Source organism: Neoarius graeffei, chromosome 14 (assembly GCF_027579695.1).
Source record: "Neoarius graeffei isolate fNeoGra1 chromosome 14, fNeoGra1.pri, whole genome shotgun sequence".
NCBI classification, from domain to species: domain Eukaryota; kingdom Metazoa; phylum Chordata; class Actinopteri; order Siluriformes; family Ariidae; genus Neoarius; species Neoarius graeffei.
In genome coordinates, this window is record NC_083582.1 from 43802447 (window position 1) to 43819122 (window position 16676).

Genomic DNA, 16676 nt, shown 5'->3' on the forward strand with positions numbered 1-16676 from the left:
ACTTCATTAATTTTTTCAATGACAAAACAAAAAATTCAAACTCCTAACTTAAGGTTAGACAATGTAAGTGACCCTGTAGTTAACAATATAACTATCAGATCAGTAATTAGAATGTTTTACTCCCCTTAGAGAAATCAAACCACTTTCATTAATCTCCACATCAAAAGCCTCAACTTGTGTACTAGATCCCTTACTTACACGTCTATTCAAACAGATAATACCTGAAGTAACTGAACCGCTTCTAAAAGCAAATTCTTCTCTTAGGATTGGTTATGTATCCAAATCCTTTAAACTAGCAGTTATCAAACCCCTGATTAAAAAAACCTGACCTTGATCCATCAGCTGTCCAATTATCGGCCAATATCAAACCTCCCTTTTATCTCCAAGATCCTAGAAAAAGCTGTCGCATAGCAGTTATGCTCATATTTACATAGGAATAATATCTATGAAATGTATCACTCAGGATTTAGACCTCATCACAGCATTGAGACAGCTTTGGTTAAAGTAGTAAATGACTGACTGCTGGCGTCTGATCAGGGCTGTGTCTCGCTGCTTGACCTTAGTGCAGCATTTGATATCAATGATCATTCCATTCTCCTGGATAGACTAGAAAATGTTGTGGGAGTTAAGGGAACGGCCCCCTCCTGGCTCAGCTCTTATTTAACTGATTGCTATCAGTATGTTGATGTAAATGGTGATTTTTCTAGACATACTGAGGTAAAGTTTGGTGTTTCACAAGGTTCTGTCTTAGGCCCACTGCTTTTTTTTCTTATACATGTTACCTCTGGGTGATATTATTCATAAGCATGGTATTAGTTTCCACGGTTTTCCAGTCAGTATAGATGTGCAGTGCAGCACATCCAGTACAGTACACTCTGAGTGGAGAGGTGTTTGTTCATCTCATCTCATTATCTCTAGCCGCTTTATCCTTCTACAGGGTCGCAGGCAAGCTGGAGCCTATCCCAACTGACTATGGGCGAAAGGCGGGGTACACCCTGGACAAGTCGCCAGGTCATCACAGGGCTGACACATAGACACAGACAACCATTCACACTCACATTCACACCTACGGTCAATTTAGAGTCACCAGTTAACCTAACCTGCATGTCTTTGGACTGTGGGGGAAACCGGAGCACCCGGAGGAAACCCACGCGGACACGGGGAGAACATGCAAACTCCACACAGAAAGGCCCTCGCCGGCCCCGGGGCTCGAACCCAGGACCTTCTTGCTGTGAGGCGACAGCGCTAACCACTACACCACCGTGCCGCCCGAGGTGTTTGTTATTAACCATATATTCTGACTGGCATCTAAGCATACGCAGCCACATACTCATCAGTTTAAAATATGTCAAACTCCCTCTCACGCCAGAATCTGGTCTTCCCAGGCAGTCTCCTGTCCCAGTACTAACCAACTCTTGAAGGCATACGAGTGCGACGCCAGCCCTGTGATGACCTGGCGACTTGTCCAGGGTGTACCCCACCTCTCACCCATAGTCAGCTGGGATAGGCTCCAGCCTGCCTGCGACCCTGTACAGGATAAGCGGCTACAGATAATGGATAGATGGATGGAGTGCGGCGCCGATCTCTGTTTCAATAGCCCCCTCACCTATACAGCCAGGGTTACAGTGGGGAGCTAGTCCTCTGGTAACCGAGAGAGTTTGACTTTCCCACTTGCATTCTGTATTGCAGCGTGCCTTGCCAGATGGTAGTAGGTACCATTTTTATGACGGTCTTTGGTACGACCCAACCGTGAGGAGAACTCCCGATCTTCCGGTCAAGTGGCGGACACAGTAACCACTAGGCTAACTCGCAGTCTTTAAAATACGTAGCATGCACATAATATTTTGCCAAAGTCCTACAATGACTGTCATATCCCAAAGATAAATTTTCAAATTGCTTTCAATTAACTGGGTTAATTTTTTGGCACAAGATTAATTTCTCTTTCATTCCAAGATAGCCAACCTGTTACTTGTGACATAATTACAAGCTAACCGATTTATGCTATGATATATTAGAGGCATATTCAATCATTTATTTAAGCAATCTTTGCCAGTTATCAAATCTTGGCCATGGCACATCTGCCTCTGGTAGAAGACCTGTACGCGTCTAAACTTTGAGAGTACAGGGATTTTTAATTTAAATCCCGAGTGAGGAGTGGCCATTGTGTGATGTTCGTTTCCCGAGGCATGCAGGGTGGTGATGGCACATGGGGGAGGACAAGCACTCCCTCTGTCTCACAGCTCACGGCTGTCTGACACTATAGGGCTCCAGACTGGTTTGTCCAGCTGAAGGCTGAATACCAGTGGTATCTGGCTCCGATTCATCTGAAACAATCATTATAAAACAAGGAAATAAAGAAACTCCACAACCATTCAATTTTTGGTGGCGAGTTTGAGATCCGACCATTTTTTTTCCTTTTGCTTCACCTGGCCTAAATGTAAAGATCTGCGATACAAACTACATTATTATTATATACAGTATAAAAGCTAAACACAACACAGATGGAAGAATTAAGTATTAAAATATCAACTTGACTGTTGACAGCATAGATATACATAGAAGACTAGATGCCTCACCGCGTATTCCAGAACGTCCGCACAGGGCGGCCATCTTACCATAGGCAAGCTTTTCCACAGAATTTGCGGTACACTGAGGTAAGACCATTGAGATGCTTAAATGTTTATACTCTTATCTCGCTGAAATTTTGACGTATATACAAATGGTTTGATTTCTTAAAACATTATTAAATGTGGTTGTAACTATTCTTTAAGTTCGTTTCTTAAGACACGTATTTTTTAGTATGTTACCTCGTTTGTTGACAGTTTCGGCGAACACTTCCGCCTTCTTCAAAACAGTCACCAGATGTCGAGTGGTGACGTGCCTTATCAGCTGATGTTACTCTATGGAGGCGTGAACGTCCCGCCCAATTTGACAGGTAGTCCACGCCTCCTGCTGTCAGGTCGCTGCCCCAGGACGGCGCTCCAGGTGTGTGACAGCGCGTACGCTCCCTCATCCCGGTTCATCGTCCTCTGCGCCCGCTTTTGTATCTCCACTGCCTCCAAAATCCAACGCTGATATCTATTCTCTTCAGCGCGAATGACTCTGGCCTCTTCCCAATTCATAATATGATTATGTCGTTTGCAGTGATCTGAAATGGCTGATTTTAAGTTTTCTTGGTTTGCTTTTTCTTTTTCGGATCTTGTGAGTCTTTTTTGTTGTTTCTTTTTCACATTCTAATTGGTGTTCTTTCCTGCGGGTGTGGAAGCATCTGCCCGTTTCACCAATATAGACTTTATTGCATGACCGGCAAGGGATTTCATAGAGGACATTGCATTTATTGTCCAGCTGTATTATGTCTTTGGGGTGAACTAGCAGCTGTCGGAGGTGCTTGTATGGTTTGACCGGGGTGTTGATGTGGTATTTCCTCATGGATCGTTGGATGCGTTCTGTAACTCCTTTTATGTATGGTAATGTGACAAAGCCCCGGTTTGTTTTTTCTGTGTTTTTTCTTGTTTGTTTGTTTTTTTCCTTTTTTTGTGTCTGTAATTTTCCTTTTCGTATTGCCCACGGTGGATATTGGCAGTTTTTTAATGCCTGTTGGATGTGTTGTTCCTCCTCCTGTCTGTCTTTCTCCTCCGTGATGTTCTGTGTTCGGGCGTATAGTGCAAACGACATAATCATATTATGAATTGGGAAGAGGCCAGAGTCATTCGCGCTGAAGAGAATAGATACCAGCGTTGGATTTTGGAGGCAGTGGAGATACGAAAGCGGGCGCAGAGGACGATGAACCGGGATGAGGGAGCGTACGCGCTGTCACACACCTGGAGCGCCGTCCTGGGGCAGCGACCTGACAGCAGGAGGCGTGGACTACCTGTCAAATTGGGCGGGACATTCACGCCTCCATAGAGTAACATCAGCTGATAAGGCACGTCACCACTCGACATCTGGTGACTGTTTTGAAGAAGGCGGAAGTGTTCGCCGAAACGGTCAACAAACGAGGTAACATACTAAAAAATACGCGTCTTAAGAAACGAACTTAAAGAATAGTTATAATAATCAGACATAATGAATTTTCACTACATACAATGTGGTTGTAATTCTGGGTGCTTGAACATGCTAAAATCGTACCTTTTCTCTTCAAAAACGACTTACTGCAGCTTTGTCAAAGTTGTGTTTCATGCTAGGCTAGCTCGTAGCACCAAGTAATTTTACATGGAAGGTCATGAGATAATATTTTCAATAACTGAAGTTGCACTTGCACATGGTTTTCATTTTCGGGTTGGTTAATTTAAAACAACTTGCATTATGATTTCTAGAGGAAATCAAAGTACTGACTTTGATGACAAGATGATGTGTGCGTCTGTGTGTGTTTTAATTGTAGAGGTTTATCGGTATGTTTAGTTTTATTTTAACTGCACATTGGAGCCTAGTCAAATGGAATTTCAATCTTCTGTGCTAACATATATTGACTTTGACATGATAATCAGCTTTGAATGTTCTTTTTGTAAATGTAAAGATATCTTTTTATCCTTGGAAGTATAACCACATGTGATTTAATTAAATGCTTTTTTTTTGTCACAAACTACCGTGAGTCGCTGTCACTGTTTTATACTAGTACTTACTCGGGCAGTGCATTTGTTATTATGCTATGATGTGAGTGCATTAGGTTTTTGAGGTGGATGAAGTATTTCTGAAGTTTCAGAAGTGAGTAAGCTGTTTATTTAACTTTAGCTTCCCCTACGGCCCTATCACATGTAAAAATATTTTCACTAAAATTTGGAAATAAATTGTATGGTTATTTGTCCTAAGGCCGCAGTTATCCATAAGTATGCAGTGTTAGGCTTCTCACAGCATAGGAATTTCAGCATGTATTTTTTTTAAAACATAAAATGATTATTCATCATTAATATCATAAATACATACTTCCGTTTGTTTTTTTTATATAACAAACCAAACCGTTTGAATATCGATTGAAATTTGAGGAAGTTACGGTCATCTGAAAAGTACATATCGCTACCAACACAATGTAATGGGTAAGCCAGCTGTCTGAGGTAAGATGGCCGCCATGTGCGGACGTTCGACTTCGTTGACGGGCAACGGGGACGAGGCATCTAGGCTACGTTCACACTGCAGGCTGAAGTGACTCAAATCCGATTTTTTCACCCATATGTGACCTGTATCCGATCTTTTATTGACAATATGAACGACACAGATCCGATTTTTTCAAATCCGACCCAGGCCGTTTGGATATGTGGTCCTAATTCCGATTCCTATCCGCTCTTTTCATATGCGACTTCAGTCTGAACTGCCAGGTCGCATTCATCCGACTTACACGTCATCAACAAGCCATAAACGTCACTATTCTGCGCTGAAGTAGGCGGCGGGTCTCTCAAAAAAAGTTACAACAACAGCATGGCGCATAATCCCGGGCGCAGATAGAGGGGGGGGACTCGTCCCACCCAGATTTAAATTCACCTCGTTCGGTCCCCCCCACTTATAGGGAGGAAAAAACGTCTATGCTGTCTTTCTTTGCATAAGGCAAACCTCACGGAAAAATCAAAAGACTAATTACCATTCGGTTTATTGAGGTGCACGGCAGTGTATACATAGTTGCAACAACTCACATAAAACAAAACAAAGACTGATATTCGGTTGGTTGAGCTGCGCAGACTGCACAGGTTGCGAGCTCGAGCTTGGTTGCTATGGTAACCCACAACAAGTTTGACAGGCATATCGGGGTTGGGGTTGGTTTGCTTTGCTGGCAGCTTTGTCCCCCCCAGTTTTTTGTCCCCCCCAGTTCAAAAAACGTATCTGCGCCCCTGCGCATGACATCAATGCGAGGGACGCGTCGGGCTGTGAAGGTTCTGAATCTTCTCAATGGAAGGACGCAGAGGTTAGGGAGCTGATTTCCATTTGGGGGGATACAGCTATTCAAGCTAGATTGGATGGGTCATACCGCAACCGGGCGGTTTTACTTCCGTAAACACTGGCCATGCTCACTGCGTGTGACGTCGTCGTATCCTGCAATGCGCATGCGGAACACTTTTAGGTCGCTTTTCGTTCATACTGAGGATCACATACAAGTCGCATATATTTGTTAATGTGAATGACCTCACAAAAAAATCGGATTTCATAAAAAAAAATCGGAATTGAGCATTAAGCCTTGCAGTGTGAACGTAGCACTAGTCTTCTATGTATATCTATGGTTGACAGCAACATTGTTGCCTCCAACAGCGATTTTGTTCCATACTGCATTTTCTGACCAACTTTTCAGGCTGCCAAATACAAATAATTCATTCAATTGGACTCGAGACATTAGAGCTTCTATTTTGAGGGCGAAGTTTCTTTTCTTGGCTGGATTATGCCATAAAGTCTGGGGGCATGGCCTCTAAACCAAGAATATTTAGGGGTGTGATTAAATGACAACTGGTTTGAGCCACCACATTCATCAACGACTGATCAGTCCTACGCTGTGAGTGGGGAGATATGAACATTTCATGAAATCACATGCGAATCCTGTCGTATGATTTCTGCACTTGGATCTGTACTGTTCTCTATGCTCACTTGATAAAGGAGGGCCAGTACGTTTTGTTTTTCCTTTTGTCACCTGTCTGTATTTATGTAAATTGGTCTCGTTTGTTTTTTGGTCACCTATTTTGTCCTTTCCTTTTTTAATTCATCTCAAAGCATTTCAACAGAAAACTGTCCTTGTCAGAATTCATTCATTGGATGTACTCTGATGAGCATCCTCTGTGGCACATACACGGGATTTTTGCAATGCATACATCAAAACAGCAGGGATAAACACCTTTCTTTTCATAAGTCACTTTTAATAATATACGCAAAAAAGTCATGAATATATAACTTTGTACCAGGTACCTATAGAAATAAATCTTAGCCAAACTCGCACAATTTTTATAAGACACAACTACCTAAAACAGAAATTTTCCAAGGCTTACCCATCCTCAGCATGCACAAAGTCCCGTACACAGAGCAGAGCTGCATCTCGACACAGCTCTCTGAGGTCACTTCCTGAGAATCCATCTGTGTCTTTTGCTATTTCACGCAGGTCTACACAAGTCCCAATCTTCAGAATTGGAAAATGATTAGTGCATACATTTTCAGCACACCACCCAGACCCATGCTTAATCTATGCATTTAACACTTACATTCTCATTCACCAGGATGAGCTTCAGTATCGATTCCCTCTGCTTGATATTCTGCATTAAAAAAAAAAAAAAAAAGCTACTGAACACAACAGCGTGCCAGAATTAAAACTGAAACCTGTTCATACTGGAAATGTGCCAACACTTACAGGCTGATTAATGTGGAACCTAGTGGGCATTCTGCGAAGTATAGCAGAGTCCAGATCCTGAGGGCGGTTGGTGGCACCCATAATTATAACCTGAATAGAGGGAAAGCCATCTTAATTATCAATTTGCTGTTTGTTTTAAGACCAGTTTGTTTCACTTATTAACCGAGACACTTTCAAGCAAACTTCACCACAAAAATACACAGACATGCTCACTGTACCTGGCATTTGTAATCCGTGTCTAGTCCATCCCATAAGCTCATGAACTGAGCCTTCATCATGGCTGTAGCCTCATGGTCCGAGCTGGAGCGGTTTCTTAAAAAGGAGTCTACAGGAGAAAAGGAAGCAATATTTATTCTCAGGTTTAGCATGTATTGTACTACAGGAGTGATTTATACATGCTATTCTCTTGTGGTGCGTTCAAACCAAAATCAGCAACAGCATCGAGTCTGTCATTTTCTACGCGAGCTAGAGTCTCCTGGCGGCGAACAGCAGCATGACCACTGGTGGGACATCTTGGGCAACAGGAGCATCAGAATAAAATTGAAGCCCGGTCAACTTTATGCTAATGAGCTACGATGCTGTTTGGCAACAACCAATCGGAAGTTAAAAGTGCGCCGCTCTAGAGAACGCTCGCGAACACAAGCGTGTAAATTTTTGATTTTGTTCAAACCATTCTCGAGTACAATGGAGGATAATTTTAATCGTAGTAGCAGGTTTCCACATTGTTTAAATCGGCCTTATAGGCATATTTATTTTCGCTCTACGATGCTTGTTTTTAAGCTTTTTTTATGCAATTTGTTATTTTGAGCCAATAATGATTTGACCAATTACGTTAATTAGCCACTGAACTTCAACCAGGGCCACAGATACTTTAATGTAGGCTACACACAAAGTAACATCAATATGAAAGACCAAGGTTAGTAAATATGTCCTCTAAACTGCATGTTGAACTTTGCATCAACAAGGTCACAGCACACAAATGTCACTGGTTTATTTTCTTATCAAACGTCAGCAGAATTGTTCATCTTTTTTTCTTTCATCAACTGATTTCTTACTTTCACATTCAAAAGATTCCATGAGATTGACTGGTCAGTCGGCACAAAGATACCGGTTGATGTGTCTGTTTCCCCTTTAAATAAAAAAAGTTTGCAAGACCAAGCATTCTGAATGAACTTGTAATCGCCTATGTCACAGAGCATCCACAAACATGGACAGTGTCGTTGGCAGGGCCGAGTTTTGACCCTCTTGCTGCGTTTTGATCTGAATGTACCATTAGTGTCCTCTTGGTATCGAGGACCGTTTTCATATGAGCTGCAAGGTCCAAGCAGCCCAACAATGACCGCTTTATTTACTCTTCACTTTTCAAAAATCCCAGTCCAAGTATGTTATGTACAATTTGATTGTCCTCAAACCAATACACAGAAAATGATTTGCACATGATATTGTCTAGATTTGAGTTAAAAAAAAAAAAAAAAAAAAAAAAAAAAACGATTCCAAAAAAGTTGGGACAAAGTGCAAATTGTAAATAAAAACGGAATGCAATAATTTACAAATCTCAAAAACTGATATTGTATTCACAATAGAACATAGACAACATATCAAATGTCGAAAGTGAGACATTTTGAAATTTCATGCCAAATATTGGCTCATTTGAAATTTCGTGACAGCAACACATCTCAAAAAAGTTGGGACAGGGGCAATAAGAGGCTGGAAAAGTTAAAGGTACAAAAAAGGAACAGCTGGAGGACCAAATTGCAACTCATTAGGTCAATTGGCAATAGGTCATTAACATGACTGGGTATAAAAAGAGCATCTTGGAGTGGCAGCAGCTCTCAGAAGTAAAGCTGGGAAGAGGATCACCAATCCCCCTAATTCTGCGCCGACAAATAGTGGAGCAATATCAGAAAGGAGTTCCACAGTGTAAAATTGCAAAGAGTTTGAACATGTCATCATCTACAGTGCATAATATCATCAAAAGATTCAGAGAATCTGGAAGAATCTCTGTGCGCAAGGGTCAAGGCCGGAAAACCATACCGGGTGCCTGTGATCTTCGGGCCCTTAGACGGCACTGCATCACATACAGGCATGCTTCTGTATTGGAAATCACAAAATGGGCTCAGGAATATTTCCAGAGAACATTATCTGTGAACACAATTCACCGTGCCAGCCGCCGTTGCCAGCTAAAACTCTATAGTTCAAAGAAGAAGCCGTATCTAAACATGATCCAGAAGCGCAGACGTCTTCTCTGGGCCAAGGCTCATTTAAAATGGACTGTGGCAAAGTGGAAAACTGTTCTGCGGTCAGACGAATCAAAATTTGAAGTTCTTTATGGAAATCAGGGACGCCGTGTCATTCGGACTAAAGAGGAGAAGGACGACCCAAGTTGTCATCAGCGCTCAGTTCAGAAGCCTGCATCTCTGATGGTATGGGGGTTGCATTAGTGCGTGTGGCATGGGCAGCTTACACATCTGGAAAGACACCATCAATGCTGAAAGGTATATCCAGGTTCCAGAGCAACATATGCTCCCATCCAGACGACGTCTCTTTCAGGGAAGACCTTGCATTTCCCAACGTGACAATGCCAAACCACATACTGCATCAATTACAGCATCATGGCTGTGTAGAAGAAGGGTCCGGGTACTGAACTGGCCAGCCTGCAGTCCAGATCTTTCACCCATAGAAAACATTTGGCGCATCATAAAACGGAAGATACGACAAAAAAGACCTAAGACAGTTGAGCAACTAGAATCTTACATTAGACAAGAATGGGTTAACATTCCTATCCCTAAACTTGAGCAACTTGTCTCCTCAGTCCCCAGACGTTTACAGACTGTTGTAAAGAGAAAAGGGGATGTCTCACAGTGGTAAACATGGCCTTGTCCCAACTTTTTTGAGATGTGTTGTTGTCATGAAATTTAAAATCACCTAATTTTTCTCTTTAAATGATACATTTTCTCAGTTTAAACATTTGATAGGTCATCTATGTTCTATTCTGAATAAAATATGGAATTTTGAAACTTCCACATCATTGCATTCCGTTTTTATTTACAATTTGTCCTTTGTCCCAACTTTTTTGGAATCAGGGTTGTGTGTGTGTATAAACACCCCACAACCTCCTCAAACCCATGGCTGTTAATTCTAAGCAGAAAGCTTATTTTTACACACGTGTGCTCACCAATTTCATCAATAAAGATGATAGAGGGCTGGAGCTTGATGGCCAGGGAGAAGACCGCTGCAGCCAGTTTCTGGGACTCGCCGTACCATTTATCAGTCAGAGTGGAAGGCTGCAGGTTGATGAACCGGAAACCAGCCTCTTTGGCTGTGGCTTTGGCTATCAGGGTTTTCCCACAGCCCGGGGGACCGTAGAGTAGCACACCTGGTGTGACGCACAACTATCAGATAACATTGTTTTCCTCATCGTTTTCATTATTGTTTTCCTCATTGTCTCTGGTTGCTACAAAACAATGGTATATAATAACACCATTAGAATCAAACAGCTTTATCCACATTCTTACCTTTAGGAGGCTGAAGCAGCTTTGACCTTTCAAACAGATGCCTTTTCTGGATGGGAAGAATGACGGAGTCCTTCAACTCTGTTATAACGTCATCAAGGCCAGCTATATCACTCCATGTAATCTGAGAACACGTCAAGATTTTACAAAACAATTCTTTCAAATAAAAACAGTCTTGTGACAACACACTGATTCATGTTAAAGAGGGTCTGTCTCAACCACAGTTATTCAAGATGATTTGAAATTATTGGAGGGAATTACGATTAAAATGGTTACCATCAGCTCCAGAATTCCTGGTACTCTTGCTGGGTTTAGGAAAAAGGTTATGAAAAAAAAAAAAGTGTCTGTACGATTAATTAGCTGAATCTCACACTGAAAATATGAGAAATTTAATTTTAAAAAAATGTAAAAAAAATATTATCTGAAAGAAAATCCTTTATCCAAAAAAAAAAAAAGGTTTTAACAAAACTGGATGTCACAGTTGTCGTCACCCTTGCATTTAGTGCAACCTTCCTTAAACATAACAGCACCGAGTCATCTATAAACCTTGATGAGATTGGTGAATACAGAGCATCTAAAACAGCCTCCTAATGCAGAATCTCTCCACACCCACCAGGATCCTCAGTCCTCTTTACTACTTCAGCTCGTCCAACAGGCTTTAGATCAGGGGAATGGGGTGGCCATGTCAAAAGCTATAGTCATTGTTTATTTATATATTACGTACTACATACTATATATAATTTATTTGGATGTACATTTCAAGTCACTGCCCTGATGGAAGGTCTGACCAAATTCCAGTTATAGCTTTTCGGCAGAGCCTCCCAGATTTTCATTTAAAATATCCTTGCACATCATGGAGTCTACAGTATGATGTCATGCATCTTAGTAAGGTTCTCAGGATGTCTGGGGGGGAAAAAAAGTCTCACAACAGCACAGATCCTCCACCACACTTAACTCTTTACCCCTTAAAGCAGTTGCTACAGCCACCCTTGTATATGTACATACTGTTCACTCTTAGAACATATTTACAAGAAAAAAAAAAAAAGTCTAAAGACAAGGTTTTGGACAAGGCGTCATATGTTGTCATTATGGGACATACACGGAGTCATCATATGTTGTCATTAAGGGGTAAAGAATTAAAGGGGTTTTTTTCTTCCTGTATTATCCTCCTTTTTACACAAAAATCCATCTTGAGTGTTTGTCAAAAAGCTCTCATATCCAACCAGAGAACCCCAGTCCACTAGTGTCTTGCGAAATCTTAGTGCTTCTGTAATGGTTAGATGGAAGAAAAGGCTTCTTCTTTGCACGCTTTTCAAATAACTTGTGAACATGCAGTTGGCATCTAGTAAATCTGGAGGTGTGATGACTGGATGGATAACTCCGAGAAGACCATTACCCCAATACAGAACTACTGCTGTTACCCAACTGCATTTAAATAACTGGCTGGGGTGATGCAATGTTGATTTAGTCAGGATATGTAACTTTTTGTATTATGTTGTACATTGCAAATTGTTTCACAGTTTGCAATGAGAAATTTTTAACACGTAACCAAAAGATACTGTTGGTGATGTTTTTTTTTTTTGGGGGGGGGCCTCAACTGACAAATTCACCACAGAAGCTATAGCCAGCAGTAAGAAGCTAAATAACAAAAAAGTTATTACTTATGCTCCATTTGCAATTGCGGTCTAAAAGGCAATAAGAAATCTAATTTAATTTAGCCTGGCAAGCCAGACTAAATGTGAATATTTAGTCTGGCCTCGATCCGTAGACATTTCCGAAGCGGGTAGGAGGAACAACCCGCTGTCTTTCAAACTGTCTCTGTGCGTATAGGCCAACGCTCTGACCAATCAGCGCAACAGTGACTGTGACGTAGTCAGAGCGACAGAAAGCAGTGGGGGAGGCCTTGAAATTAAATAATTTTTCAAAATGCGTATTAATTAATAAACAGGTTCTAGATATTAAGAAGTTTGGAGATAATGACCACAAGTTTGGAGTCTGTACCACATACACTCATTTTTTTCCAAGTGTTTTTCAAGGGTTTGCTTAAACTGTTTGAGAGTTTTTATTTAGTGGTGTTTGGTGAAATAATTTCCCTTAAATTTAAAATAACGGGAAAATAAGAAACAATCAAAAAGTAATGTTTCAAAGCTGTTTATTAATTCTTTGTACTGCACAAACTAGCCCCATCCTTTTGGCTACGAGCAGAGCCAGCTGGTAGATCAGACTTTTGCCATAGCCGGTCGGCAAAACAGCGAAAATGTCCTTCTTGAAAAGGAATGAGCGGACAGCCTCTTCCTGCTCATGTTTCAACGAAAACTCCAAGTCTAATTCTTCTAAAACTGATTCCAAAGCGGAGTCAAACGCGCGCTGCTCACTAGCCCGTAGCCATCTTTCCTGTTGTGCTTTCTCCAGCGTTGCGCAGCCTTGTCGTCACTCCTGCAAAAGCCCGCCCAAAGAATCCAAACAAAAACCTTGCGTTGTGATTGGCGGGCACGATTTGATGCCCGGGGTGTTTTTGTTTATATGGTGCGAAGCTAGACAAAAAATATTTTTGGCTGCTAGGCGGGTGGGTCTAGTTTACTAGGCTAAATTTAATTCACATAAATATTCAATCATTGATGAACAGTGGTGTGTGTGTGCTTTATTACACTATTTATTATGCTTATCAGACAGAAAATCAGATTGTTGATGACAAATCATCATCATGGGCCAAGACAGGGCTATTTAAAGGACTTGGTTCAAACATCATGCCACAAACTCTGGAATAAAAATATAAGTTTAAGACTGAAGCTAAACAGCATCCTCACTTGCATACTTAACGGGTCCACCAGATGGGCTGCAATGCTCATCTCATACTCGGACAGCTTGACGTTCTGCACGCCAATCTGCTTCATGAGTTTCTCTGCCTGAAAGGATGCAGGAATGTTTAATTAAATCAAATGAAGTCATTTCACCAAATCAATATAACCTACAATTGTGTTGCTAATATGCAACATCAACAGGAAATATAAACTTATGTCGCAAACATAACTTGCATTAGGACTTTAATAACAGCTGATAATTCATGTGAAATAAATGAAAAAAATAAATTTTATATATAACTGAAAATAGGTGGCGCGGTGGTGTAGTGGTTAGCGCTGTCGCCTCACAGCAAGAAGGTCCGGGTTCGAGCCCCAGGGCCGGCGAGGGCCTTTCTGTGTGGAGTTTGCATGTTCTCCCCGTGTCCGCGTGGGTTTCCTCCGGGTGCTCCGGTTTCCCCCACAGTCCAAAGACATGCAGGTTAGGTTAACTGGTGACTCTAAATTGACCGTAGGTGTGAATGTGCGTGTGAATGGTTGTCTGTGTCTATGTGTCAGCCCTGTGATGACCTGGCGACTTGTCCAGGGTGTACCCCGCCTTTCACCTGTAGTCAGCTGGGATAGGCTCCAGCTTGCCTGCGACCCTGTAGAACAGGATAAAGCGGCTAGAGATGATGAGATCAGATAACTGAAAATGACAAACTAATTTTTTTTTTAACCCCCCCCCAAACATGGTGTAAAAATATTTAAACCAGATACTGGGTATGAATTGGAAGAAGACCAAATTTGGTTGAAAGATCGCAAACAAACACATACATTCCTTACTTTGTTTCACAAAGTTAAACTTGACTTCTTGTTATGCAAGTAGAAGACTTTCTGTTGCAAATGAAATCATCTATCCATCATCTGTAGCCGCTTAATCCTGTACAGGGTCGCAGGCAAGCTGGAGCCTATCCCAGCTGACCATAAGCGAGCGGCGGGGTACACCCTGAACAAGTCGCCAGGTCATCACAGGGCTGACACATCGAGACAAACAACCACACACACTCACATTCACACCTACGGTCAATTTAGAGTCACCAGTTAACCTAACCTGCATGTCTTTGGACTGTGGGGGAAACCGGAGCACCCGGAGGAAACCCACACAGACACAGGGAGAACATGCAAACTCCGCACAGGACCTTCTTGCTGTGAGGCGACAGTGCTAACCACTACACCACCGTGCCAACCACTACACCACCGTGCTGTCACAAACGAAATAATTTAATTGGTTTTTGAAACTGCCATAAGTGTGTTAAGCCAGCGCTGAGTAGGTACTCCCCCCAATAGTTCCACTACTGCATTACATCCTACACAGGAATAGAGCCTCATGTGTTCTTGCATTAGCACACATTTCTGCACTTAGTTATGTAAATGACTAATGTGATATAAAAATCCACGGTCAATAATTTTTCTTACACCTCTGAGCAGTTGAATTTTCAGATGTGAAGGTGTTGATTGATTTCCTATAATAGTACAGCTCTGAGACCAGTTCTGGATGCAACATAAATAATAGGTTGTTATTAAATGGTTCGTTCGAATACATTATCTTTTTATCCCAACAATTCATGCAATCGTTATGGCAGATACTCCACGTCAACTGTATTACTCCACCCTGGCATAGACTGTTTATATACACTAATGGCTTGTAATTATCTCAACTAATTACTGTAGCTTTAACTGGCATATAATAATATCACACTGTACTCGCTCTACCTGTTCCAGGTAACTTAAACCTCTTTAAAATGATCATGTCTCATGAAGCATAATAATAATAATAATAATAGATTATTGATTCAGGTTTTATTTACCTGCTTCTGTGCTTCAACTTTCTGTTTTCTTGTGGGATCAATAGCATCCACCATCCACTTTATTGTAAAGTAGGTTACGGCACCAAATATTGTAAGGCGGAAGAGTAAACCAATAACCTCATTGCGCCCCAAGGGACGGGTGATATTATCTGCTGGAATCTCCTTCAACACCATCATGACAGAAGTGCCTGTGGAGTAAAATTAGAAAAATTATACACCCGTATTCACAAACATGGGTGGGCCCCCAACGGTGTCTCTAAACATAATTAGTATAAATACACAGATGATTATAGGACATGGAATGTGCTGACTGGCCGAGAAATTCAGACTATTTCTCGATAATCACCTGCAGTGACTCGGCAAAATGGCGGCTGATCACTGTCACTGAAAGCGAGGAAGAATTAGAAGTTATGAAAGAAAACGCTGTTCCTAAAGCACTAAAGATGCTACAAAGTTTGGTCTAAAACTATTCAAAGATAAAGTGAAACTAGGATTCATTTTATCCATTTCAAAACAAAGTATTTTATTTGACTCGGCATAGATAAGTGACAAGTCTGTGCGTGCTTTTATTAGGCCAAAAAAAAAAAAAGGGTGTTTCCGGTAACATGAAATACTAAAATAAGGTCGGTAGGTAGGAAAGGTTTTTTTTTCTTAATTTTTTTTTATTTTGTTCGAAAAAATTAACACAAGTAAACATCTTACAAAATATTATTTTGGCACAGAATCCTTTATACCACACATCATAATAAAATAAGTGTTTTAAATCTTTAAACGAATAAAAAAAAAAAATCGCGAGAGTTCGAGTTATGATCTACGGAAGCGATATTTCATGATATTTTCATGTAATAACGTGAAAACACCTTATCAAGAAATAACCTGAAAATAACGTCCTAGGCTAGGCTACTTCCATTAAAAGCAGACGGCCTCGTCTAGCCTACTGTAGAACTTGGGTCGAGCAAAAACACCAAACAAAAACATGGCTGAATCCTGAATGACTCCTATTTGTATAAATAGGGGACTACATAGGCAGCAAAATGTAGTGTTTTTCCCTGCCATGGAAGTGCACTTGTATACTGAAAAGGAAGCAATTTGCATTACAGCCTTGAATGAGGATTCAAAATGGCGGCTCGGCTCAGTTTTCCCTTCCTCCTTCAGTATACAAGTGCGCTTCCATGTTTATGCAGGAGGGCTGATAGAAGTG

At 41.3% G+C, this 16676-nt stretch overlaps 1 protein-coding gene across 3 annotated transcripts in view; it reads right to left on the reverse strand.

Annotated features, from left to right (window-relative positions):
- atad1b (ATPase family AAA domain containing 1b) overlaps positions 1-16676 on the reverse strand; it is a 38445-nt gene that overhangs the window by 5969 nt on the left and 15800 nt on the right. For all 3 annotated transcript variants that reach the window (XM_060939751.1, XM_060939752.1, XM_060939753.1), the window contains exons 2-9: positions 15476-15663; positions 13635-13733; positions 10831-10951; positions 10491-10691; positions 7534-7640; positions 7316-7405; positions 7170-7220; positions 6960-7087 (exon numbers count right to left, since the gene is read on the reverse strand). In XM_060939751.1, coding sequence (XP_060795734.1) covers positions 6960-7087; positions 7170-7220; positions 7316-7405; positions 7534-7640; positions 10491-10691; positions 10831-10951; positions 13635-13733; positions 15476-15663 — 985 coding nt within the window. The remainder of the gene's footprint in view (positions 1-6959; positions 7088-7169; positions 7221-7315; positions 7406-7533; positions 7641-10490; positions 10692-10830; positions 10952-13634; positions 13734-15475; positions 15664-16676) is intronic.